At 43.9% G+C, this 27,500-nt stretch overlaps 2 protein-coding genes across 3 annotated transcripts in view; one reads left to right on the forward strand and one right to left on the reverse strand.

Moving 5' to 3' along the window:
* Positions 1-25,102, forward strand: part of rt (Protein O-mannosyltransferase rt) — a 25,402-nt gene extending 300 nt beyond the window's left edge. The window contains exons 2-15 of one of the 2 annotated variants that reach the window (XM_027361751.2): positions 8,121-8,162; positions 19,445-19,689; positions 19,835-19,959; positions 20,065-20,241; positions 20,459-20,633; positions 20,761-21,010; positions 21,169-21,389; positions 21,516-21,648; positions 21,793-21,903; positions 22,091-22,244; positions 22,858-23,075; positions 23,195-23,353; positions 23,664-23,759; positions 23,900-25,102. In XM_027361751.2, the coding sequence (XP_027217552.2) occupies positions 8,121-8,162; positions 19,445-19,689; positions 19,835-19,959; positions 20,065-20,241; positions 20,459-20,633; positions 20,761-21,010; positions 21,169-21,389; positions 21,516-21,648; positions 21,793-21,903; positions 22,091-22,244; positions 22,858-23,075; positions 23,195-23,353; positions 23,664-23,759; positions 23,900-24,133 (2,340 nt within the window). In that variant the 3' untranslated portion in view covers positions 24,134-25,102. The remainder of the gene's footprint in view (positions 1-8,120; positions 8,163-19,444; positions 19,690-19,834; positions 19,960-20,064; positions 20,242-20,458; positions 20,634-20,760; positions 21,011-21,168; positions 21,390-21,515; positions 21,649-21,792; positions 21,904-22,090; positions 22,245-22,857; positions 23,076-23,194; positions 23,354-23,663; positions 23,760-23,899) is intronic. The other variant, XM_070145336.1, reaches the window with a different exon arrangement.
* A 330-nt stretch (positions 25,103-25,432) lies between these two features.
* The window catches only part of LOC113810065 (NPC intracellular cholesterol transporter 1 homolog 1b-like), a 24,880-nt gene continuing 22,812 nt past the window's right edge, over positions 25,433-27,500 (reverse strand). The window contains exons 19-20 of the mRNA XM_070145334.1: positions 27,267-27,407; positions 25,433-27,095 (exon numbers count right to left, since the gene is read on the reverse strand). Of these exons, the coding sequence (XP_070001435.1) occupies positions 26,889-27,095; positions 27,267-27,407 (348 nt within the window). The 3' untranslated portion in view covers positions 25,433-26,888. The remainder of the gene's footprint in view (positions 27,096-27,266; positions 27,408-27,500) is intronic.

A 27,500-nucleotide genomic window follows, 5' to 3' on the forward strand; every position in this document is an offset into this window, starting at 1 on the left:
TCTGTTGGCACGCAGCTTGACGGCCATGTTTTCTATGTGGTAAATAAGCCGTAGAAATCGCCTCAGGAGGGAAAACAGGGTAACCTACATCGTCGAACCGGCAGTGCTAGGTACGAACCCCGTTAGAGTGAACCTTCCCTCCTCGAGCATGGCTTTTTTAACCTTTACTGTCAAACTCGACGCTGATGACAGACAAGTGTTGCATAAATAGACAGTGCTTACTTGTATCTACTTCAGAACTAATGAAATAAATGCCTGTGTGAGGGAATAGTACTCCATACGTGACGGTCCATGACATATGACAGGAGTTTGACGTTTTCATGGTAATCGGCGGCGCTGTGGGCAGGACCGTGCTTTTGGCAGGATTTTCTACATGGCAGCATATGCACCTCGGATTTTGTAGCCAAAGAAATTATTCTGTGATATTTAGCGAGCACCGATAATACTACTCAGTACCTAAGTTTTCTCAAGTAACAATATGTCGAATCGTGCATTGAATTACGAAAGTATTACTCCAAAATTGCCCGACAAGAAACGAGAGGAAATCAGCACTGAACCGGTAGCCTTTGGAAACTGGATGCGAAACCTCATCTCGGATTCTGAATGGATGTTCCTCCTGACCTGGTTCCTCTGTGAGGTCAAAAGAGATCCTTAACCGCTTCTCAGAAACAAGACTTATTCACAAATGCGCTAATAACGACCAAAAATATATTTACAAAAGTTAGATTTTTAAAAAAGGAGCACAAAGATCAAAGAAACCAGTTTTGAGATGGAAAGATCGGGTGGGAGGGGGAGGGAGGGAGGGAGGGGGGCGGGGAAGACGGAGGCGGGCGAGGTAAGTGGCCAACAACAGTACCCTTGGCCTGAGGGTATCGATGCCCACGTCAGCCAGGTGGTTGGTGGGGGGAGGGGAGGGGGTGTAGGGGGACCTGACCTACCGAAAACCTGCCACGTCTTTTAGCGTGTCAGGTGTATTAGTTGCCCTGCCCCCCCCCCCCGTATTTTTCTTGGGGAATTAAATGGATGGGAAGGACACTGAAGGTCTTTTCTGTCTCTCTCTCTTTCCCTCTTTCTTTCTCTGTCTCTCTCTCTCTTTCTTTCTCTGTCTCTCTCTCTCTTTTTTTCTGTCTCTCTCTCCCTCTTTCTTTCTCTGTCTCTCTCTCTCTCCCTCTCTCTCTCTCTCTCCTCTCCCTCTCTCTCTCTCCCTCTCTCTGTCTCTCTCTCCCTCTCTCTGTCTCTCTCTCCCTCTCCCTCTCTCTCCCTCTCTCTCTCTCCCTCTCTCTCTCTCTCTCTCTCTCTCTCTCTCTCTCTCTCTCTCTCTGTCTCTCTCTCTCTCTGTCATTCTCATTCTCTTTCTCTCTCTCCCTCTCCCTCTCTCTGTTTCTCCCTCTCCCTCTCTCTGTTTCTCCCTCTCCCTCTCTCTGTTTCTCCCTCTCCCTCTCTCTGTCTCTCTCTCCCTCTCTCTCTCTCTCTGTCTCTCTCTCTCCCTCTCCCTCTCTCTGTCTCTCTCTCCCTCTCTCCCTCTCCCTCTCCCTCTCCCTCTCTCCTCTCTCTCTCTCTCTCTCTCTCTCTCTCTCTCCCTCTCCCTCTCCCTCTCCCTCTCCCTCTCCCTCTCCCTCTCCCTCTCCCTCTCCCTCTCCCTCTCCCTCTCCCTCTCCCTCTCCCTCTCCCTCTCCCTCTCCCTCTCCCTCTCCCTCTCCCTCTCCCTCTCCCTCTCCCTCTCTCTCTCTCTCTCTCTCTCTCTCTCTCTCTCTCTCTCCCTCTCCCTCCCTCCCTCCCTCCCTCTCCCTCCCTCCCTCTCCCTCTCTCCTTTTTTCTTTGTTTGTATGTCTGTCTGTCTTTCTCTCTTTCTTTCTCTTTCTTTCTCTTTCTTTCTCTCTCTTTCTCTGTCTGTCTTTCTCTTTTTCTTTCTGTCTGTCTTTCTCTTTTTCTTTCTCTTTTTCTTTCTGTCTGTCTTTCTCTTCTTCTTTCTGTCTGTCTTCCTCTTTCTTTCTTTCTTTGTGTTTCTCCTTCTTTCTATCTGTCTGTCTGTTTGTTTTCCTGTCTGTCAGTCTCTCCCTCTCCCTCCTCCTCTTCCTCTCCCTCTCCATGAAATAAGATGAATCTTTGCGAAATCGAGGCATAGCATTATGCTAAACTTTGGCAGAAGAACATTGCCAGTGTAACTTAGCAGGAACAGATATTCAATCAGAGAGATATTGAAGAGCCTTGAGGATGAGAAAGAGAGGAGAGGAGAGAAAGTGTTGATGGAAGCCAAACACCGTGGCGGGAGGAATGGAAATTTGATGCGACCATGACTAGGGAATCTCAGCTCGAGAGAAATTGATGGCTGGATTTTCGTCGTCGAAGATTTATGAACTAGACTTTCAGGGTGTTCGACAATATATATGTATATATATATATATATATATATATATATATATATATATATATATATATATATATATATATATATTGGTTTGTGTGTTTATTTGTTGAGAGATTAGAGCAAAGTGACTCCTTCTGATGCGATTTTTTTCTGTATTTATTTATTACTTTTTAGGGTTTATGGAACTTGCAAATGATGTTCAGTTAGAGTAGAGATAGAGATATTAGCTCATATACATGGATAGATATTTTTCTTCTTCATGTGTGTATGCATAATAGTATACAGGGTATATGTAGTTGAAAGCTTGACGCAGACTGTTGGGCAAAGAGTAAGCAAAAGGAAAGGCAAAGGAAGACAGCAGATCTCCCGAGGCCGTAAGCCACGCGTCCCTCGCCCGCCCTCACGTAAATCTGCTGCCACTTTCGTTCATTTTCCGCGTCGGATGCAGACGGCAGCTGGATAGCATGTGGCTTAGGGAGGAACAGGAGCAAGGCGTCTTGAAGGCATTAAGGTCTGCGTTGTTTGGGTGTAATGTCAAAAAAGTATTTTGAATGTTTGTTTAGATTTGTTTCAAACTGATTTACACAAGCTAATTATTTTAAAGGTACACATTGTCCCCTGTGCCCTGTAGTTTGCCCAACGTCAAGTAAAACCTTTTGTTTCTTTCCCTTTAGAGTCCTTTCATGGGTGTTTGCTGTTTTTTGTTTGTGTGTCGACCATCTACGTGGCAAGAGGGGCCGCACCTACTTCACTTTATGGTTATACCCCCTCCCCCTTCACCCTCCTCCTCCCCCTTCACCCGCCCCCTCCCCCTTCACCCGCCCCCACCCCCCACATCCACCCCCTGCGGCCCGGAGGAGTGGGTGACGTTGACACAAGGAAAGAAACGTTTTAAAATAGTGTTCCTGCGTGTATCCCCGCGGCGGTCATGAGGAAGTAGCCGACGTAGAATCTATTTTTCATGTTTTGAAAAATGTGTTTTTTTGGGTGAGGGGTATAGATCTTTCTGGGATGGATCTTTATTGGAGTTTGAGGAATAAATTGTGTCGTAAATAGTGTCACTAATTCAGATTTTAGAGTCGATAGTTGATAGATAGCAATATCAAGGGTCGAGATCCCACAGCTGAATTTATGATATACAAGAAGTTCAGGGATGAACCGTATTCATGTTGACTAATGTGGAAAGGTATGAATGAGAACGAACGAAAGAGATATATTTTACCGGTCTCGAATACATCTCCGTCAGAAATGCATATATTTCTGATGAAGATATATACGAAACCGGTAAAATACATCTCTTGTATTGTGAAGATATTGGTTCTCATTCATACCTTTCCACAAAAGCTCAGAGATGCAATAACTGTTTGCTTGGCGCCTAGTTTTGGCTTTGTTAGGGGTTGGATTGGCTTTGATAGACAGTGCACGTTTTATATAGATTGATTTTTTTGCGAACCATTCGTTATCGAATTCACCTAAACTGCAAGCCACAAGATGGGAATTTATCATGAACAAAGGAATTATCAGAGCGACTCGATCCGTAAGCCCCAGAGGCAAGTTCATTCGGGCGAGTAAAGGAAAAGAAAACAAGACCTTGATTGAAGTTAAGGAAAGGAAAAAATATATATAAATCGAACGAATCTTGTGGAGGGCTTTTGAGTCGCGTTGGCATCGGGCGCCCCGGGCACTGGCTGCTGGGAGGGGGTGGGGATGGGGGGGGGGCGAAAGAAGGAGAGGAGGAACAAAGGTGATGGGTGGGCGTGGGGGGTGGAGGGGGGTAGATGGTCTAGGGGATAAATAAGGATATTCTGTCCAATTTTCCTCCGCTGTAGGGAAGGTCGACGCGGCGAGCCAGATAGGGGATTCGGGCGGTGGCGAAATCGCCGATGTAGAGGCAAGGTTTTTCGCAAGTCGTGACACGTATTTCGAGGTTTCATTTTTCCGAATGAGCCAACACTACGGTTCATGCACTGGTGGTACAAGTCGCAATCAGTCGTAAGTCAGGCACTACAGATCAGTGTTCACAAGTGCGCACCAGTGAATGTACTCAAAGGGCCATTACGGTCAACACATTTCCATGTAGCGGTAGAATGTTCGAAGTCACGTCTCCTGTTTTATAGACGTCATGCATAAATTTCATGGATAGTCGTCAGGCAATCCTCCATTCGCTAAGGGCGTATGGGATTGATGTCATGCGATCTGTCTATTTGACTTCCATCAAGAATTTCGATCCACAAAACGAGTAAAAAATTATTATTATTATAATTATTATTATTTTAGCTATTAAAATACGTAATGATCTTGAATGAGTAAAAAAAAAAAAATGGCACCAATTTTGAGGGTATTTATCGTTCATAGCACAACAGAACGGAGGCTGGAGAACTACATAAACACAGATCTGAACATCCGAAGTGAGCGAGCCAGGCCGGCCGGTCCCTCTCGCTCATGGAGGTGGCACTCGGCGTTGTCCTGTTGCTCCGGTCACTCCCAGCGTAGGTTCCCTCCCGAGTGCCAGTGTGCCAGGTCGGCGAGAGGTGCCAGGCCCTCGGTAGCGATTCGATTGTGTAAAGAATGTAAGGTAGTTCGTATTTTTTTGAAGAATGTGGGAAGGGAAATCTCTTGATTGAAATTATCCTGTTTTCTTCTTTCTTTTCTTTCGTTAGGGAGAGATTTAAATCAACCCGTATGTATTTTCTTTAGGGGTAGATATGAATCTTTCTTCTTTTATTTCGTCAGGAAGATATTTAAATCCTCCCCTATTTTTCCCTATTTTTTTTCGCTAGGGAGGGATTTAAATCCTCCCGTATTTTTAATCGGCAGGGAGAGATGCTAAATTATCCCGTATTCTTTCTTTTTTATTCGAATGTAGATGTACACTAAACATGTAAGCGAAGGCAAAGCGCGAGGGATGCAATAGTGTTTAAGTAGGAATGTCGTCGATTTGTGCAGGTGCAGGGGAAAGGGCAAGGGCAGGTGCAGGGCAGGGCAGGGCAGGTGGCCTCAGCGCGACCTTTTGTTGGTGGCAGGATAGACAGCCTGGGTGACCGTTGTCCTATTCGTCCCTTTCTTTGTCGTTTTTTCATTATTTTTTATTCTTTGTTTTTATTTTTTTTTCTTTTATTGCTGTTTATCTTTCTTTGTTTTGTTTTGCTTGTGTTTTTTGTTTTGCTTGTGTTTTTTGTTTTGTTTTTTGTTTATTATTCTTCTCGTGTTTTGTATTTTGCTTCTTGTGTTTTTGTTTGTTGATTGCGATTTGTTTATTTTGTTTCTCTTCTATTCGTCAAACTTGTGTTCTCGTTCACTATGTATTTTCCTCTTAACTCTCGTCCATACGCTCACTCGTTCTACTCCCCACTCTCATTTTTATCCTCATTATCCTCATTATCGTCAGTCTCATGCTAATCCTTACCCTCTCTCTGTCTCTCTCTCTTATTAGTCAGTCTAGTGTTCTTGCTTATGGCTTCAGGCTCATCCATATTCTCGTTCTTATGTTTTGCCTCAGGCTCATGCTTGGCGTCATTCTCAAGCTCATCCTCATTTCTTGCCCCATCCTCATCCTTATCCTCACTCATTCCTACTCATTCTCCTCCTTACCCTCTCTCCACCATATCCTCATCCTTATCTTCACTCCGCCTCATCCTCATCCTTATCCCCTCTCCGCCTCATCCTTATCCATATTCTCACTCACCCTCATCATCATCCTTTCCCTCATTCCCCCTCATCATCATCCTTACCCTCACCCCCTCATCATCATCCTCATCCTCACTCCCCCTCATCCTCGCTCGCCCCAGCCCTGCGCGGCCATCCCGGAGCGAGCGCTGGTTGACAAGAACTTCCTGTCAAGCATTGTCAACAGGCGATCGCGGGGAGGAGTGACCAGAGCTAATGAATGGAAATGGAAAATGGAAATGTAGGACGCGGCGTAGAGGGTTGCAGGGTGCATAGGATATGGGTGAGAGGTCAGAGGTCACGGGAGGAGGAGTGGGGAGGAGCGTGTGTGGATTTGCGGAGGGAGTGAGGGGGATGGGGGGGGGGTGAGAGGTGTGTCGTTCGTGTAGGTTTTTCTCTCGTGGTTTGTGAGGGTCGTTGCTGCGAGTCGTTCACATAGAGTGGATGTGGATGTCATGCGCACGAGATTTGTGCCATTTTTGTTCAACAGTCTCTCTCTGTCTGTCTGTCTCTCTCTCTCTCTCTGTCTCTCTCTCTCTCTCTCTCTCTCTCTCTCTCTCTCTCTCTCTCTCTCTCTCTCTCTCCCTTTTTTACTGGCGCCATGAGGTGACAAGACCTCTAACCTTTCGTTAAATTTGTTTGATCTACAGGTATGTTATATCAGTGACCTGTGTGAAGTCGTACTGGAGGTATTGATGACGAGGCTGTTATGTCAGTAAAAAAAGGCGACCGAGGATGATTTTCCAAGAATCGTGGCAACTTTCTCCTAAAATGAGATTTGAATGCTGTATGTGTGCGCGCGGGGAGGGAGGGGGAGGGTTGATAGAGATTGTGATTGGTGCCGAGGTCTTGCTTATCAAACTTTAGTTGTTGTCTTTTTTTTCAAACGGGGAAGTCACGTTCTTTTTCTCGAAGGAATGCTTGCATATAACCCGAAGTAAACCTCTCGCTGGACGGTAGAAATGTTGCCTCGTTTTTTCTTTTTCCTTCTTTCATTTCCTTTTCTTTCTTTTCTTCCTTTCCTTCCTTCCTTCCTTCCTTCCTTCCTTCCTTCCTTCCTTCCTTCTTTCCTTCCTCCCTCTGCGTGAGTCACAACCTTTGCCCCGGCTATTTCTAAGGTTCGAACGTTTTTTGGCGCACTCATGGATGCTTGGGACCAAGAGATCGTGCAGGGAAGAGGAATGAGTGGCAGATGGGGGGTCATTAGTGCCAGTAATCAATGAGGCAGATGGTGGGGGGGGGGGGGGTAATTAATGCCAGTTAATCACGAGTTAGGAAGGCGTGGCACGGGGCAAGCTGACAAAATCCACTAAGGGGAATGCTATAGAAAATGTACCGAGTGTGTAAGCCTTGTAGTCTGACCTTGCGAGACGAGACGAGAAAAGGCTAAAGGTAAGACGGTTCTTATGGGAAGATCTTTCGTGAAGTGTCCGCTGCAGAAGGGAAGCAGGTATAAGGTAGGCTAAGAAGACAAGCGTTTAAATACCGATTTCCGCATTCAGGCCTGATGCTCGCCCTCCGTTCCATGCGCTAAGAGATCTGTAATTGTTATTTTAAGTCACGTTTGTAAATAATTGTAGAATATATCCATAACACAACGAACTGACGTATGCTATGCAGTTGACTCGCAGCTCGGACTATGACAATGCCTCAAAGGCGCCCAGACATACGGTACTGCACAGACCACGAACATCACTTCCAAAACCTTTTCAGACCGTCCTACATGTTTCCTTATGTCCTGTATGTCCATTTGTGCTTTCCCATAACGCTTTTGTGTTGTCACTGTTGTCCTAAAAGTTTTAATCTCATTTTAGAACTTGTTGGACATGGTAGTATATGTTTAATGTATATGTTTTGTCTCTTGTGTACATCCCAGTTCCCTAGAGTATGGAGGTGCGTTGTACCTGCATATCGTAGCCTCTCCTATCTCGTTCTTTTTTTTTCTTTTTTTTTTTTTTTTTTTTTTTACCTTATTCTATCGGCTCCTCCCTTTTCCTTCCCATTTGCATACTATTGTGATCTTCGTCATCATCCTGTAGGTGTGATAGGCCTGTATATACAAGAGATAACCTAGTGGTTGTTTCAGATACCTGATGGGGACGACCTCGCAACCACCAGGGATTACAAGGCAAGTCCCCCCCCCTGCCCCTGCCCCTCCCTCCCCAAGCTACCCTCCCCCCGCATCCTCCCCTGCTGTGCATTTGCATCCTAGTCAGGAGCATATAATTACTCTGTATGTAGTTTAGTGCCATGTAGTCTGTCTCAAAGTAAATAGCTTTTTTGCCATTTTGCTTTAGCCTCCCCTCCCCTCCCCTCCCCACCCCTCATATTAATAGTATTCCTCGTAGAATCCTTTATTTCAGTGCAGTAGTTGCTAATGCCCATAGTTGCCTAATCCTTTCTCCTTCAGGTGTACACTTTCTTAGTAAACTGCTAATTGCATCTGTATTTAACCAGTCTTTGTTTTTGATTGACCCCCCCCCATAATTAATTCTAGCTTGCCTTTCATCCTACCCTCTCCCTTCCCCCTCCCCTTCCTCCCTCCTCTCTCCTTCCCTCTCTACCCCCTCTCCTTTCTACCACCCTCTCTCCCTCCCTCCCTCTCCACACCTTCCGCTTTCTTCCCTCCCTCCCTCCCTCTCTACCTCCTCCCCTTCCTCCCTCCCTCCCTCTCTACCTCCTCCCCTACCTCCCTCCCTCCCTCTCTACCTCCTCCCCTTCTCCCTCCCTCCCTCTCTACCTCCTCCCCTTCCTCCCTCCTCCCTCTCTACCTCCTCCCCCTTCCTCCCTCACCTCCCCTCTCTACCTCCTCCCCTTCCTCCCTCTCTCCCTCTCTACCTCCTCCCCTTCCTCCCTCCCTCCCTCTCTACCTCCTCCCCCTTCCTCCCTCCCTCCCTCTCTACCTCCTCCCCTTCCTCCCTCCCTCCCTCTCTACCTCCTCCCCTTCCTTCCTCCCTCCCTCTCTACCTCCTCCCCTTCCTTCGTCCCTCCCTCTCTACCTCCTCCCCTTCCCTTCCTCCCACCCTCTCTACCTCCCTCCCCTTCCTTCCTTCCTCCCCTCTCTCTCTCTACCCCCCTCCCCTTCCTTCCTCCCTCCCTCTCTACCTCCTCCCCTTCCTTCCTTCCTCCCTCCCTCTCTCTCTACCCCCTCCCCCTCCTTACTCCCTCCCTCCCTCTCTACTCCTTAATTATTCCGAACGTCTTCCTCTAACCATGCTGCCTCGTGTAGAGTAGCACGCAAACGCCCGTCCGCTCTCCCTGGCGCCCAGTCACGCCCCTCGCAAGATTCACCTCAGACTCGTGAGCGTGAGGCGGCGGTCGGCAGCGGCGCTTGTCCCCTCTGCTGCGCCGCCAAGGGCCTTCGAGTCCTCGGAGCGCCAGGGGAGGCGGCCGGACTTTCATTGGGCTGTACTGCGTTTGCTTGATTCCGCCTTGGGATCTGGTGCTGGATTTTTGTTTAAATAACCGTTTGTAATGCTTTTTTTTAACATTAACCCATTTATTTTGTGTTTATATTTAATGAATGTATCTAATGTAGATGAATGCCCATTTTAACATCCTGTAGACATACAGGTACGCTCGCGCGCACATAGTCTTACGCACATGTACTCAGTCAGCATTTTTGCTCAGAGTACGGATAGCGGGGAGAATGAGAGTCGCCGGGTACAGCGAGTTGCCTAGTAAAGGTGCAGACTCCAGCGGTGTAACGGCATTCTTCACGCCCCTCTCTTTCATTTGTTTATTTATATATATATATATATATATATATATATATATATATATATATATATATATATATATATATATATATTTGTATTTTTATGACCAGGAAAGAACAAAACCTGTCATACTGGGAAAATGATGTCCCACACTTCCTGAGTATGATTATCCCCGATATAAGCGTATCTTACCAATATCATAGCTATCGAAATCACGAATTGGTAGCTTTGTCTTCAGAATCAAGCAGGAGAGAAGCAGAGGTGTCATAAAAGATAAAAGATCGTGTGAGTGGAAACCCAGAGTGGGGAGGGGAAGAGGGAGGGGAGGGAGAATAATAAAAAAAAATCGCCGGCCGGTTCTTGCACAGCCTGTTTTGGAAAGCAGACACGAGATGGCTCCAGCGTGCTTTGGAATTGGGCTGAATCATTTTATAGACCTAGATTCCTAATTCTTTTTTTTCAATTATTTTTTAGAATAGATTTGCGCATACAGTGTCGTTCATATGATGCGGGGAAGCCTTTTATTTCGGCGGAAAAAACCGAGAGGCGTGACAGCACATCCGTGTATTGTTTGTTTGCGCCGGAACCCGAGTGTCTCTCTCTGCTCGGCCACGCTTGGAAGTCGTCCGAGACCCGTTTTCTTTTGTTTTGCTTTGCCGATATTCCTTTTGGGTTTATTCTTGCATTATATTGTTTTTTTTCTCTCTCTCTCTTTTGTTTTGATCTGTTAGTCGTTTAATGTTCTTACTTTAGTGCTTCGTTATTTATACCTCCTCTTTCTTGATCTTCTGGTTTGAGACTTCGTGACTGAGGAAACCGCGCGAGGGAGCTGTCGAGCGAGGTGTTCTGGCCGCTTCGGTTTTCCGCTCTCGCCTCCGCCACCCGGAAGCGGGGGATTAGCTGTACCGATGCATTTACGGCGATGGTAATGGAGTTCTGTCGGTGCGTTTTAATTTCCGTGAAAGATCGTAGGTTGAATGACTCGGGCGTTCTGGGACGACCTGCCGGTGGGGTTCTTTTGATGGCCGGTCTGCAGCAGTGACGAAGCGATATTGCGAGAAAGTAGACACAGGTTTGGTAGGCCTTTTTCCCCTGGATGCGGACGGCGCAGCGGTATGATTTTCAAGAGACGCTCACATTCCAGTGTAAAAGGGTTGTAGGTTAAGTATCAGATATATTTCAGTAATCGAAGGGAAGGGAAAATCGTTCTAGAGCAATGTTGATGCGGGTGATGTACCTCCATGTCGGTTTCTCACAAAGAGCGATAACGAGCAAACATTTCCATTTAGATGCGGGCTTGTGGCTAGGAAGAGGGGGCAGCGAATCATAATCATCCGCCCTTTTTATGTATTGTTTTCCTCTTCTGATATTGCTCCTCAGCAATAGAAGTATGAGGATCACGCGATTTTCCCCTCAGTGCCTCTTATTTCCTTATTTTGACGTTTGTTTATCTCGTATTACTGTAGGAAAGGTAGTGGGATCGATGGGTCCCACTTTCCCCTCCAGAGCCGTACTTGCGGTCTTGTGACAGTTCCCGAGTCAGGTACGATGTCCGGCTGCTCCAGTGACTCACTGCTCCGTCAAGTCAACCGTGAGGCGTCGCGAAAGAAGGCTTCGCTAAACCATGTCTCAAGGAAATTTGTATCCGTCTCTTCTCACTCGGTTACTCCTCCCCTGTTTTATCTCTTCCTCCCAGTCTCTCTCTGCCGTTTCAGGGGAAAGATTCCATTTTGTGAGACATTTAGGCCATGGTTGAACGTGGGGATTTCACCCCCGAGTGATACAACTGCTCGATTCCTGCGGGCGAGGCAGACGCCCTCATTCGGCGGCGATGTTGACACCCAGCGCGTCGTCCTCCCGTCACCTGCGCCAGGGGGAGGAACCTGTCAACGACCTCCGCGAACTTCAGTTGGATTCCGTGGTATCTGTGGTTGTGATCCCGTATCTTGTCGCCCCTCGCCCTTCCTCTGCGGCTGCGGCCCCAGGAGCAGCCGCAGTTTTTCACCTGATGAGCCGTACCCCTCCCTCTCCCCTCCCTCTCCCCTCCCTCTCCCCTCCCGGCTGCATGCAGATTGTGCTCGCGGTGCGTCGCGCCTTTCGATACTACGGGCGGCGGAGGGACGCGGGTGGCGTTTGATTGCGCGGAGTGAAGGTTGTTGCAACAGCGGAAAAGGTTTTCGCACCGCTCTGTCTCTCAGCACATTCGGCACGGCTTATTTCGTACCCGGGGATTGTTAACATCCTTTTACCAAAGATGAATGCTTCTGCCTGATTAGTAGCATGTCAGTACGCGTGATTCAAGGCTGTTGGAATGTCCTGACAGGGAGGATTATTTGGATTTGCTTCACGAATTCGCGCAGTGCAGACTATCGTCAGTCCAATGGGTGTCACGCATTACAAAATGGCTGCTTACCTCACTATTTGTGCTCCCGTCTCGTCCCTGCCGGCGCCTTTCTTGGGGTTCAGCCTCGGGCGGCGGTTCTGCAAACAAGGGCGGCCACGAAAAGGAATCTTGTTTGCATTGTTAGGCTGGGAGGCTGGGAGGAACGTGAGGTAGACAGAAGAGACCGAGCTTTGGCAGCGGCGCTCAGACACGTTTAGAACGCGCATTCGCTAGCTTTCAGAGTGTGCGTTATCCTTTCATTTTTTTATTTTTTTTTATGTGGAGCGTGGTAGGCCCCGGCCAAGCATATGATGAATGTCTTGTTTTTCCCTTCTCTTCTGTCAAGAGGATATCAAGAACGAGGAAAAATATTAGTTGTGAAGGACGCGTTGTTATTCATGTACGAGTCTGTCCGAACTGCATTTACCCGCGAGGCTTAAGCAGTCGTCACGGTGCAACATCCCGCATCTGCTGTTCACGCGAGGGCACAGGTCGCTGAGGGAGGCTGTCGGTGGTTCATTCGTCCGTGTGTGTGTGTGTGTCTCTCTGTATGTCTGTCTCTCTCTATGTGTGTGTGTGTTTGTATGTATGTCTCTGTGTGTGTGTGTTTGTATGTATGTCTGTGTGTGTGTGTGTTTGTATGTATGTCTCTGTGTGTGTGTTTGTATGTATGTCTGTGTGTGTGTGTTTGTATGTATGTCTCTGTGTGTGTGTTTGTATGTATGTCTCTGTGTGTGTTTGTATGTATGTCTCTGTGTGTGTGTTTGTATGTATGTATGTCTGCGTGTGTGTTTTTGTATGTGTGTGCGTGTGTTTTTGTATATATGTCTGTGTGTGTGTGTTTTTGTATGTGTGTGTGTGTTTTTGTATGTATGTCTGTGTGTGTGTGTTTTGTATGTGTGTGTGTGTGTGTTTGTGTGTGTGTGTGTGTGTGTTTGTATGTATGTCTGTTTGTGTGTGTTTTTGTATGTATGTCTGCGTGTGTGTTTTTGTATGTATGTCTGTGTGCGTGTTTGTATGTATGTCTGTGTGTGTGTGTTTGCATGTATGTGTGTGTCTGTATGTGTGTATGTGTGTGTTTGTATAACTGTGTATGTGTCTGTATACCTGTGTGTGTGTGTGTGTGTGTGTGTGTGTATAACTGTGTGTGTGTGTGTGCGTCTGTATACCTGTGTGTGTGTGTGTGTGTGTGTGTGTGTGTGTGTGTGTGTGTGTGTGTGTGTGTGTATACCTGTGTGTGTGTGTGTATACCTGTGTGTGTGTGTGTCTGTATACCTGTGTGTGCGTGTCTGTATACCTGTGTGTGTGTGCGTGTCTGTATACCTGTGTGTGTGTGTGTGTCTGTATGTCTGTATGTTTGTCTGTATTCGTCTGCCTGCCACGACTGCTGTTGCGAGGGGCGCGTGCGAGAGAAACCGCCCGGCGACGATCGCGACAGCCAGAGCCGAGGCGGAAAATACACAGCGTCACTCCCACTTTCCCGTGACCATGCAGCGCGCCGCTCCGCTTGATGTAACGCCTTGCTTCAGCCCGCGAGAGGGTTGCGAAATTCCCCCGAGGTTCGTGGGACCGCGTGCGAGACTGATATAAGAGGGGAGGGAGGGAGGGAGGGGCAATGCCTCTCTCCTCTCTGATCTCTCGCCCTCTCTCTCTCTCTCTCTCTCTCTCTCTCATCTCTCTCTTCTCTCTCTCTCTCATCTCTCTCTCATCTCTCTCTCTCTCTTTCTCTCTCTCTTTCTCTCTCTCTCCCTCCCTCTCCCTCCTCTCTGCTATTTCCATTCAGTTATTACCTATTTTTTAAGTCCAAGATCATCTTAGGGGATACTAAGAAAAAAATAAGCAGTTTTAACATGCTAAAAAAACGTCAATTCCTCAACACGACTCGTTTGTTTTGTATTCTTTCAAAAAGAGTGTTGAAGTAAAGACAATAATAAGACTTGCTGCGATAGCTTGATTAAACGAGGAATGATAACGTGGTTGCTGTCCTGTTTCAAATGCGCTCGGCTTCAGTCTTAATGGGGGAGCGAATTTGCCTTCTCTTTCGCGCCAATTTTTGCTCGAAGGTGTGTTTGGCGCGCTGGGTTTAGGCAGCGAGTGGCCGGCTGTTCATCGTCGGTTTCCGCTTTTCATACCACCGGCTCTTCTTTTGTTTCGTGTCTGTCTTTTTATTTTATTATTATTATTATTATTGCTGCTGGTTATCAGAGGCTGAGGTATCGGCTTTGCTACTTTTCTTCCTTTTCCCTCCTGTTTCTTCTCCATTTTGCGTTCGTTTCCCACCCCAAGAGGAGCGGAAGAAGGAAAGCGAGAGTCGGCGTGACCTGAGGGCGCGAGTGTGGTTGCCCTTGACCCTGCGGCTCCGTGACGACCTCTTCGCCTCCTCACAAGGATCGTTGTTTCCGTAAAGCCTTTTTTAATGCGTCCGTTACTCGAGTATTGTAGATTCAATTGAGATTCTCTTCATGTCATATGGCGCAAAATGGTGTAGCTGCGTTGATTAAACTACAGATATTTCCTTTCCATAAATTTCCTTTCCATGCCAACGCTAATTTTGTTCCCAAAACAGGTGAACTAAAGTCAGGAAAATTACACGCACGCCACAGGCAGTACATCGTGCATGCGCGCACGACTGGAGAAGGGATTATACAACTCCGCCCGCGTGTCGCGTCGCGCCGTTCCTGGGCGCTGGGACTTCGCCGTTGCAGTCACGCCCTGGTTGCGCCCGCCGGGACTTTCCTCGGCGGCGCCCGAGCGGAGGGCGGCCCATGAGCACACGTTGGAGGACTCGCTCGGCGCCGCTGCCGGCGTCGCCATGCTGAGATCCCTCTCGATTTAGGGAGATCGTGTGTGCTGGCGATCGCCTTCGTTCTCGGATCCCTCGTCTGCGAGGAGGGTGTTTGAGCTCGGGAAATATACAATTTTTTTTTCTCTATTTCGTTTTTAGCTCCGTTTTTAGGGGGTGAGGTTAATTCACTCACCTATTGTTTACGTTTTATAGAGGTTTTTTGTTTAGTTTTTTTTTATGATTTCCTGGTGTCCTGCTCTTGCCTGATTGCATTCACCCTCAGTTGTACCTTAATCAAGTTTTTCTTTTCCTTTTCTTTGTTGTGGGTGCCTTCATTTGCTGGATTGCAAGATGGCAGACGCCGGGGGAGCACCGAATCTGGGCCGCCTCTGTTTTCTATTACTTTCCCTTTCCCTCCGACAAACATTCATGCACGCGATCATACACTTGTCATTCACGCACGGTTGCTCCGCCGCGCTTAGCCAGACGCACGATTTTTATTTTTTAAATGAATCATTATAGCACGTGATTATCCCCGCTTCTTTAAATTTATCCACGAGTATTTCAGCGCGTTTCCTGGAGCCCGTCTGTGCACGAACGAGGGTTATGGGTACGAAATGAGACGCCACGCTTCGTATAACCGTCCTATACCGACACGTATGCGGTATTCCCATAAGGGTGAAGGGGAACCATTCGACCTCCCCACCCCCTCCCCCTCCCCCACCTTCGCCACACACAAGCAGTCGCCTCGAAGCAATATCTTGAGTAGCTTCTTCAGTCGAGGGAGTCCCAGCGTTCGGCCGCTCGAGGGGGTAGGGGGGGAGGGGGCGATGGGTCTGGCCTCGGCTCGGGAAAATTTTTACTCGCCGTCGGTCTTGTTCTCACGTCGTCTCTCTTGCGGTTTTCCTTTTTTTTTCTTTCGACTTCTTACCTCTCGCTCTCTCGACTTTCTCTCTCTCTCCTTTCTTTTCTTTCTTCCTCTGTTTCTTTTTCTTTATCCCTCTCCCTCCTCTCTCTCTCTCTCTCTCTCTCCCTCTCCTCTCTCCCTTCCTTCCCTCTCTTCTCCTCCCTCTCTCTCTCTCTCTCTTCTCTCTCCCTCTCTCTCTCCTCCCTCTCTCTCTCCCTCTCTCTCTCTCTCTCTCTCTCTCTCTCTCTCTCTCTCTCTCTCTCTCTCTCTCTCTCTCTCTCTCTCTCTCTCTCTCTCTCTTCTCTCTCTCTCTCTCTCTCTCTCTCTCTCCCTCTCCTCTCCTCTCCCTCTCTCCCTCTCCCTCTCCCTCTCCCTCTCCTCTCCCTCTCCCTCTCCCTCTCCCTCTCCCTCCCTCTCCCTCCCTCCCTCTCCTTTCTTTTTTCTTTCCTCCTCGCGCTATTCTCCCCTACTTCTTTCTCTCTTTTTTCATTCTCCCTCCTCCGTCCTCCCCCTTTCTTTCCCTCTCCCTCTCTCCTTCATTCGCCCCCCACCCCGCCCGCAGATGCTAAACACACGCTAACCTTAAACTATTGTAAATACCATTACAGTTATTTTCGTTCCCTTTGTTAATCTATAAAACAAGAACTTTCTGTCGCTCGAGAGAGATGGGAGCAGGCAGGTCGAAAGTAGATGATGATTCGGCAGAATTTGTCCGAAAAATGGGAAAGTTGCAGGGGTGGGGAGGGAGGAGGGGGAGGGGGTTTGGAAGAGGTGGGGAGGGATTGGAGAGGGGGAGGAGGGGAGGGATGGGGAAAGGTTGAGGTGGGGAGGGATGGGGATAAGGGAGGGGTTGGGAAGAGGTAGTGAGATGGGAGAGAAGAGGGAGGGAGAGAGGGAGAGAAAGGGGAGATGAAGGAGAAGAGGGAGGGGGAGGGGGAGAGAAAGGGGAGGAGGGGTCTAGATGTTGCGGGATTCAAGTAAATTAATGTTCTGATTCGGAGGAAATTTGTGGAGGTATTGATAGCGACCGAGATAAACGAAGGCGGCTTTCACGAGAAATCTTTCCGGGCGATGTATAGGCTTGGTGTGCGATTTTGTGAATGCGTTTGCACTGTATAGGTATGTATTTGTTGTCTGTGTGTGTGTGGGGGGGTTCTGTTTGTCTCTTTATATATATTTGTGTGTATGTGCAAGGTCTATATAAGTACTTATATAGACTGTGTGTGTGTGTGTGTGTGTGTGTGTGTGTGTGTGTGTGTGTGTGTGTGTGTGTGTGTGTGTGTGTGTGTGTGTGTGTGTGTGTGTGTGTGTGTGTGTGTGTGTGTGTGTGTGTGTGTGTGTGTGTGTGTGTGTGTCTGTGTGTGTGTGTGTGTGTGTGTGTGTGTGTGTGTGTGTGTGTGTGTGTGTGATATCTAGAGCGGCCGTGCAGAGAGCTGAAAGATTCTTACGAAGGCCGGCATGGAGCGCGCGAGAGTTGCATGAGAGACCGAAGTGCAGATAAGACGATCCAGACTTACAAGATAACTTTTTTTTTCTTTATCCACATGTTCAGCGTTTTTATATGTAGGCTTTGTGAGCGTTTGGAATTGGGCTGACGAAAGTTTCGCCCAAATCGATCAAGACGAGGCTCTCATGCATAAATGTGTATATTAGTGTGCGTGCCTGCGTGTGTGTGCGTGCGCATTTATTATAGAGATAGATAGGTAGGTAGATATCTAAATGTGCATATATATATATATATATATATATATATATATATATATATATATATATATATATATATATATATATATACACGTACATACGTACATGCATACATGCATACATACATATATACATGCATACATACATATATACACACACACACACACACACACACACACACACACACACACACACACACACACATATATATATATATATATATATATATATATATATATATATATATTAGTTATAGTTATATAGTTATAAATATAAGTATAGATATTTGGTTAAACAATATAAATGTGTCTTTACATAGACATATAGATATGTATATGATTACATATATATATATATATATATATATATATATATATATATATATATATATATATATATATATATATATATTCTCTCTCTCTCTCTCTCTCTCTCTCTCTCTCTCTCTCTCTCTCTCTCTCTCTCTCTCTCTCTCTCTCTCTCTCTCTATCTCTCTATCTCTCTATCTCTCTATCTCTCTATCTCATATCAGGATGTATATTAGTGCACGTTGTGTCATTGTCCGCTAACCCGTGCTCATATGGGCGACCAGCAGCCGAATAGCATTAACTAGTGGGAACTTAACTGTGTCATTTCCTCCTGTCGATTCATGCGCTCTTGAGTAATAGGAGCTGAGTTTGAATGGGTTACGGTTGTATGTGTACGTCATGTGTAGTAAACTTGACTGTTGCCTATGAATAGTTTTCCGCCCTCGAGAATGTCACGTTTGCTCGGTGGACAATTTGGCAAAGCATTCTCAGTTCGGGAGCCAGGTGTGTATCTGGAGGAAGGGCGACCGAGACGCAGGTAAATTTCGCCAGCCGATGTAGTGTGGGTACCCCTAGCGGCGGGAGATTCTCGGGCTTTCCTAACGGGAGACCGGTTCGGGTGAATGTAACGTCCTTGCTTGTCCTAATTAGGGGATTACGGATTTAAAAAAACGGAGATTTCCGTGTGGCCTCGTTTCCCGTGTTAGTTTACAGGCTAGGGGTAGTTTTGTGTGTGTGGTTAATCAGAGCGAGAACTTTTAAGTGCAATCGAGTAAAACTTTGCGATTCGACATCTGCCATCCAGGTTTTTTACCGGGTAAAAGCGCCGTTCTCCTCTTGCTGTCTTGATGAAAGTCTAAACATGACCTGTTTTATGTGTCAAGTTGTTTCAAAGTTCTATCTGATACATTCTTTAACTCCCTGAAACGGTAGATTCTCAAATAATTATTTCAAGGGATGATCGTTGCGGCGGCAACAGCCTGACCGTCGGTTGTGGTCACTAAAACTTTCTCGGATTCTCCTGGAGTGGGCTTCTCTTCATTCTAATTTTTTTTCTGGATGTAGCGTAAAAAAAAATGTCTGGAATATCCGTTCTCTTATTCTGGATGCAACTCTGAAGGTCGTCAGCAACCGTAGAGAATGTCATGCTATGTTGGAAGCGCTGTGTACAGTATGTATTGTGGAAGAAAGTGAGAGCTGAATAAGTAGGACGGGCAGACGCTCGTGGATGGGAACGAGCAGTGAAAGGAATGCTGCTTTTTAATGTTGTAAACTTTTGTTACCATATAAACAGGGAAATTCCGGTATCGCCTGTGCCGGTGTAGCATAATTTGGAATTTCCGCCCAATCTAATGTGTCAAAGACCGTTCAGAAAGATTTTCGGTCACGAGAATTGTGTAAAATAAATAAACATAAATAAATAAAAGATAATTATAATAGAAAATAAAGGATTTTTTAAAAAGAAAATACCATTACAGAATATTATCTTAATGACCAGAAAAAATCTCCCCCCCCCCCCACCATATTTTCACCGTGCTTGTGCATGTATCAGTATAGGTAGTATTTTTCTGTACATTACTAACATTAACGGCCTTCTCCCCCAGGGCGATGGCGAGTCCGCCCCCGACACCCCCCCGCCCGAGACGGCGCCCGAGTCCGCCACGCCGCCCACTGAATCGCCCAAAGCTTCCAAAAAGTCTTCCAAGAAAGCCAAGGCGGCCGCCAAAGCCGCGCAGGCTGCGTCGCCGCCCATAGAGCTGAGTCTCCGCTTGGATGGCATGTCACTCTCGCTCTTCGTGGTGTCCTTCCTCACGCGGATCTGGAAGCTGGAAACGCCAAGGGGCATTGTGTAAGTGGTCGAGGGAAGAAGGAGGGGAAATAGTGGGTGAAATAATGTGTCAGATTTTATGGATTTTTATTTTTTTTTCCAATTGTTTTTTATGTATGTACTTGTCTAAAACTCGCTGTGACTTACTTTTGTTTTTCCTTTTAAGATTTGATGAACTTCACTATGGAAAGTATGCAGGACTCTACATGCAGAACACTTTCTTCTTTGATTCTCAACCTCCCTTTGGAAAGCAGCTGGTTGCCCTTGCAGCTTACATCGCTGGCTTTGATGGTGAGGCACTGTCATTGTTATGGCATTTATAAAGCTTAATTGGGAAGTATTTTTAAGTGTCATAGCACAAATTCCCAAGGTTTTAAACTGCATTTTTCTTTCCAGGGAGCTTCAAGTTTGACAGGATTGGATCTCCATATGACCCCATAGTGCCAGTGTCTGCCATGCGTATTGTTCCTGCCTTTTTTGGCTCTTTGCTGATGCCAACAGTGTACAATGTTATGGTAGAACTTGGCCTCTCACACTATGCTGGTGCTTTGGCTGCCTTCCTCATGATATTTGGTACGGTCTTTGTTACCCATTCTACCTAAAGGATATTAATAGGCATAGGGTTGAATTAGATTTTTAAAATCTGGTGTCCAAAATTCAGTTATTTCTTCTATTTAAAGAATCACAAAAGAAACTTGATTTTCATTATTTAATCTCTTTGTAGAGTTTATAGCATTCATTATACATACATTGCCTTGTATAAATATTCATTAAGTGTTTAATTTTGCAGACAATGCCATCTTGGCACAGTCCCGTTTCATTCTGATGGAAGGCATTCTCATGTTCTTTGGAATGTTTGGGCTTCTGTGCATTCTGAAGTTCAGAAACCTGTACAAACAGCCATACACCTTGCCCTGGTTCGTATGTCTCATCCTTGGTGCAGCTTCCCTAGGAGCAGCTGTGTGGTAAGTTTTTTCATGTAACTATATGAAATCATGTGGCAGATTTAAATGTTATTTGTGAAGGGCAATCACTGAACTCTATAGTGCATTTGTGCATACAAGATTCCTAATAGATAAATCCACTCCACAGTGTCAGATACTTTGGTATCTTCACCCTCTTCTTGGGCGTGGGCATCTTGGCAAAGGATTTCTGGACCATGGTTGGTGACCGTACTGTGACAGACCGAAAGCTGGCTGGCCATTTATTGACAAGAGTGTTGGTCTTCCTTACCATCCCACTTACACTTTACATTAGCTGTTTCTATGTGCATTTGTCACTGCTGTACAAGGCAGGTCCAAATGATAATATTATGACTTCTGCCTTCCAAGCCAGTCTTGAGGTAAGTTCTTTTTCTATAATTTTACACAACAGGTTTATGAGCATATATAATTTTCATGAGAGGGCAGTATAAGAGAATGAGGAACTGGATTATGATGTATGGATTATTTTATTTTATAATTATCATTAACAATGTTTTTTTCTTTTCATCATTTATAGGGTGGCTTAGCTTCAATAATATCCAACCAGCCTGTCAAGATACTCCATGGGTCACAGATTACCCTCCGCCACACACACGGCCGTACTTGCTGGATACATTCGCACGATGCTCTTTATCCTGTGAAGTATGCTGATGGACGAGGTTCTTCACACCAGCAGCAAGTTACATGTTATAGCTATAAGGATGTAAACAATTGGTGGATTGTCAAAAAGCCAGAAATGTAAGTGTGGGTGACTTCACTTTTCAAATACAAGACTGCTGATTTTTCATACTAGTTTGAAATTAACTACTTTAAAAATTAGAAGAAAATTGATAATACATACTTTTCTTTCTTTTTTTTAACCAGAGAGGAACTTATTGTGTCAGAACCTCAAGTGCCTATTAAGAATGGTGACATCATTCAGCTGGTGCATGGCATGACTTCAAGAGCACTCAATGCCCATGATGTAGCAGCACCCATGTCTCCACACAACCAGGAGGTAAAAATTTTCAGTTTAATAAGCCTTTATGCTGTGATTCATCTAAGAGGAGAAAGGGATTGTGTGTGAATAGTAAATATTTGTACACATTTACAAAAAAAAAATAATAATAAAATAAAGTAAAATACATATTTTGTTTTACAGGTTGCTGCATACATAGACTACAATGTCTCCATGCCAGCACAAACTATGTGGCGCTTAGAACTCCTCAATGCAGATCAGACAGATGGATTTTGGCATGCTATAGAGAGTCAGGTGAGAATTCTTCAACTTAATAAATTTTACAATAAGGCCCACATGCTTGAAGTGTAAGATGATTTTCCTTAAATCAGTTACTCATGTAATAGATCTGATATTTTGAATGTTAATATGTATATTCCAACTATTGATTTTTGTTTTATTTTTCTCTGTATCTAAACATTTTCGTTGCCATTCTCTACAGATCCGCTTGATCCACGTAAATTCAACTCAGGCTCTGAAGTTCTCTGGTCGTCAGCTGCCCGATTGGGGCTTCCGTCAGCATGAGGTCGTAACTGACAAAATTCTTGAACAGGAAGATACCATTTGGAATGTGGAGGAACATCGCTATACAAGAAGTAAGAAGCAACTTAAATTCAGCCTCTTCTTAGTAAAATACACAATACAAAATGTTTTAAGATAAATTTTAATTAACTGATATCCATTGCCTTTTTATTTGTTGTGTTTTAGAAAGATTTTATAATTTTTATTGCTATTAGTTTTGGCAATGATGATATGGTAATCATAATTTCAATAGCAATAACATTAATTTTAATAGCAGCAGAAAAATAAAGAAAATTGTCCTGAAAACTCTGGGAAGGGAAAAAACAGCTGAGGACATTGTAGGATTATTAATTAGACCTTGGGTGGCTGAGCTTTTGAGGAGCCATCTGTGCAGGGAAGGGGGGGAACACAAAAGAAAATGACAGTAGAGTATGATTACCTGGCACTATTAGCTTAAATAAACATTAAATGTGAGATTGTTAGAACCATTTTTCTTAAAGGTTAGAATTTGTATATCATTCTTGTTTTGATTTGTTTTCATAAGGTTTCTAGAATGTTTATCAGATTTTTCACCTACCACGGCAGCTTTTTATAAATGTGAAATTTAAAGTTTCTGGTTTACTTGCTTATATATGTGATGTCTGGTTTTAAAGTGTGCAGCACCTAACACCTAATCTCTTCCAACAGCTGAGGACAAAAAGGAACGTGAGAAGGACTTGATCCGTTCTGAGATGATCCCCATAGAGCGCAAGAATCTAACTTTCTGGAATAAATTGTATGAACTGCAGTATAAGATGCTTTTTAACAATCAGGAGAATGTAGCCGGACATATGTACGCCTCAGATCCCCTTGACTGGCTCTTCCTGAAGCGAGGAGTTGCATACTGGATTTCAGCAAATAGCAATGTAAGTCCTTTCACTGTGACATTACTAAATTTCACTCTAATCCATTTGTTACTGAAGTTACAGGAGCTATGATTCCAAAAGAGTTAGGATTTTAATTGTCCTTACATTTTTCTTTACAGGCCCAAGTTCACTTCCTGGGAAATATTGTCACATGGTTGTCAGGAACAGTTGGCCTTGTGGGCTATTTAGGACTTTTCATCCTGTACCTTCTCAGACGTCAGAGAGCTTGTTATGACCTACCCGAGCCTATGTGGAACAAGTTCTGCACAATTGGAGAGGTAATTTTCATTGCAGAAACTGTAAAATGAACCATCTCATTTTTCAGACTTTGATCATTTTTAATTTTTGCTTTTTTTTATAAAATCTATTTTGGACTTGTGCTTCTTAGCAAAGCAATATAAAGGTTTTCAGTTGGAACTGATATAACATGCAAATTGAAGCAAACATTGGATAAATTATATAGTATATTCAAAACTTAAAGCATGTAATAATGGCATGTATTTCACTATATAACCATGTTGATCTGTAAATATTTATGAGGGATTCAACAGTTGAAGTTTTACAAATCAAAAATTCTTTCCTTTTCAGGTTTTGGGCGTAGGATTTGCAGTACATTACTTCCCTTACTTCCTTGTAGACAGAACACTCTTCCTTCATCATTATATGCCTGCTTACATATTCAAAGTAAGTAAACTTGTGTATAGTTTTTATTTACATTTTCATCTATTTATCTTCATGTTAAAGATATCCCTGCTCTAATGATGATTGGATCTTTGTCCAAAGGCAGCATTTTATACTAATTGGAAATTTAACTCTCCTTTCAGCTTTGTCTCTTGGCTGCTATGGTAGAACATGGTTACTATCTCATATCAGAAAACTTCAAGGCTGCAAAGTTAGCCAAGGTCTATCTAGCTGTTGTCGGTTTGTGGATGGTGTCCATTCTCTATGTGTTTTGGTTCTTTGCACCAGTAACATATGGTAATGCAGATCTTACTGCAGACCAGGTGATGAGCTTGGCTTGGAGAGACACCTGGGATCTGATCATACACAAACAGTAATGGAACTGATAGAAAACTCATTTACAATCTTCCACTGAAGAAGTGTAAACATGACAAGAGAAAACTAAGGACAAAACAAAACAAAATACTTGTGTATTTTATAGTCGCACATTTGACTGCATGTCATCACCTCCGTAAAAGGGAGGGAAATGATGTGCACTTTCTCTTAATCTGAGGTACACAAACTTGCAGTTGCACACAAAACCCCAGAGGTGTGGGAAATCTGGAACAGAGTCTCAAAGCTATATTTAAAGGTTAGGAATGGTTGATTGTTAAGAGTATATAATTAGATTATATAAATGATGGAAAGTTACAACAGGACAGTATACAGTATTGTTACCTAGAATCTCATTTTTACTTTGTTAGCACTTAGCAGGGTTCAAAATATGTTGAGATTGCTGAATCTCACACGCAAAATGATTGTGATTTTACAGATCTATCCATTCCAAGATTGACTTAGTATTTTTATAATTATAATTACTTTCACCTCCTTTAATCCTGAGTATAATCTGTGACAAACACTTCAGATTCAGTTGTTGATTATGGGAAACTTAACACCAGCCACAACAAACTGATGGTCTTCCTGGGATCTTCCAGTAAATAATTAATCTTAACAAATCCTACAGGGTATTGAAGAAAGAATTACTGTGAGAATTAGTATCAAACTCCCATAAACATCCTGGATTCTGAGCTTGCACCTTAAGATTGTGCATCTGCTTGCATTGTGATATGAAACTCTTTTTGTGAGTTCCATGGGAGACTTGTTAAGATTGTTCTGAAATCTGTTGATCTTTGAGCAGATTGCACACCAGTGAATGTGATACATATTTAAGAAGGATAAGGAAGGACATCTTGAGTCCAGATGCCATATATTCTTGGTGAAGGTAACATTGTTATTTCTCTTGATACTCATTTTCTATTTTTGTAATTTGTTAGTTTATAAAAATAAATAAAATGTTATATCCTTCAGAACTGCAATTAATATCCTTTTTTCAGTACATAATTTCATACATTAATGTTGCCCTGAGACCTTTTCTCTTTCCTTGAGGTCAAGTATCACTCCTTAGCATAAGTAAGCATCACACATGTTAATCAGAATGAAAGCTTTCTTTTCATAGTGATTTTTTTGCAACAGCTATAGTTCATTTTAAAATATATGAAATAATTCTGAAAAATATAAGATCAATAATCAAGTTCAAGAAAGATGCCATTAATTAGGGCAGTTTTCAAGATCTGATTACACATGAATTAAAAAAAGCACTTTCTTCCTAAAGTGTGAGGTCAGATTATACGAAATAATAACTTGTATATATGTATTTTAAAGCCTATGAAATTTCAGTATAGAAAGTATTAAATTTCTAGATTTCTGCTACCAACCATACATTATAACATGTCAGGTACAAACATATGCATTTTACATAAAGGACTGCAGAAATATGTAATATTAAGCAAGTATGGATGTAAATTATAAAAAAAATTACAAATTTACAAAACAAAAAAATCTATTCAAACATGTTTAGCATTTTCAACAAAGGTACTTAAAAATAAGCTAACTTGTAATTTTACCCCCCTCTCAATCTCATGCCCAATGTTGTTGTGGGGGGAACTTAGGAGATGGAGACAGAGGCCCAGTGTAGGGTATCACCCCTAGTTTGGACCCCAGCCTTTGCCTCAACTAATTTTGCATGGTCTTTTCTTCTCCACTCAATCTCCCACAGCCAATCCCTAAAACACTTCCTTTCCACAAATAACCTTATTATTCCTAATTCATATTGCCACACACTTGGAGATACACACGCAATTTTTTTTCATACATACAATTGTCAATCTCCTCTTGGTCAGCTCCATTTCACCGGAACAGATGTTGGGAACTGCTCTTGCACGCTTATGTGTTAGCCTCACCCGTCTAATACTCCTATCTGATGGCACATTTTGATCCGCCCCTATGTCCCCAATGTCATATCTCTCTTTTAGTTCCACACATTCTGTTGTCTTGTCCATGCTTTGCTACAGCCCGCACCTCTACTTTCCCCCACCTATCCTCCCAATCTATCAGATATCCTTACAGAATCCCACACTTTCTGCCTTGACAACCTGTTCGTCCTCAGACGCATACATATCCTTTCTCTTGATCTAAGCCCCTTACCTAACCCGACCGTAACCCATTCACTCACTAACTCCTGTATTCATCTTTAACCTTTTCAATATTACTTTAGATAGTTAATCCATAGCAACAAACTACTAACTCAAACACCCTTCACTACCCTTTACTGTATCTTCCTATAGTGCTACATGACTTTAGTTCTTTTTCCTTTTCTTCATCCCCTTCTTCTGTACATATGCCAAAGTGTGAGAGCAGTGCTGAAAAGATGAAAGCCTGGCATTTTCAGTCCTGGAAAGCCTTCGTACTCCAATTGTTATTCCCCCTTTACCCTTTGCACTACCATACTAACCTACAGAGCTATACAACTTTCGACATTTAATGTATTTTGTCGTAATTGTCAACTCATTTTTTACCTTTTGGCCACAATACTTTCCTAACCTGAGGGCTTCACCCCCTAGGTTAGCCCTATTGCTATATTTTATACATGCTGCTAAGGGTCTTAAGAGTTTGATGTGGCAGAATTTTTTTTATAAATATATAAAACTATAACCTTACTTTCTAAAAGTAGAAAAAAAATGTTTTTTTCGTTACACCTAATACTTTAAAAAATCCTTGATTGCTGCAGTATATACTGTACACTTAAATCTACTCTTAATCACCATTTACTACAGTATATGTGGTCTCTTCAACCTTCATCTCTATGGAGCATTTAGTATGAGCTTCTGATTTGTCTGCCTCATCTACCTGTGACATGGCAATCAAGGTGTCATTGTACGGTGCTGGGCCAATTAGGCTCAGGAGCACCGGCAGAAATGTTAATCCATGGAACACTCCAAATAGGCATGTGCCAAAGAAGATCTGTAAATCATATATTAAAATAACCTGTGGTGTAATTTATTTTCTCTTAAGGGTGAAGTTTAAAGTATTAATGTGGCCTTTAATGGAGTCTTTTATATTTAATATATACCAAGATTTCAATTTGTTAATTCAGACATCAGCATAAATAACAGGTGACAACTAATTACTTACTTTGAAAAATGACAGGAAAACGTGTGAATCGGAGAAAACAAGCGGGGCAAAGGAGAGGAAGGTTGAGAAAGCTCCATTGATTACAGGTGGCCCCATTTCATGGAGCGTTGTGTGGGCCCTTTCATTTCTGGTCCCTTTTACCTTTCAAGTCAGCACCATATTAGAATTAGTTTTTGCCAACATAAAACAATTGAATTTCATTTAAGACATGTATATTTAAGTACTCCATCAGAA

The sequence above is a fragment of the Penaeus vannamei genome, chromosome 33 (genome assembly GCF_042767895.1).
Source record: "Penaeus vannamei isolate JL-2024 chromosome 33, ASM4276789v1, whole genome shotgun sequence".
NCBI classification, from domain to species: Eukaryota; Metazoa; Arthropoda; class Malacostraca; order Decapoda; family Penaeidae; genus Penaeus; species Penaeus vannamei.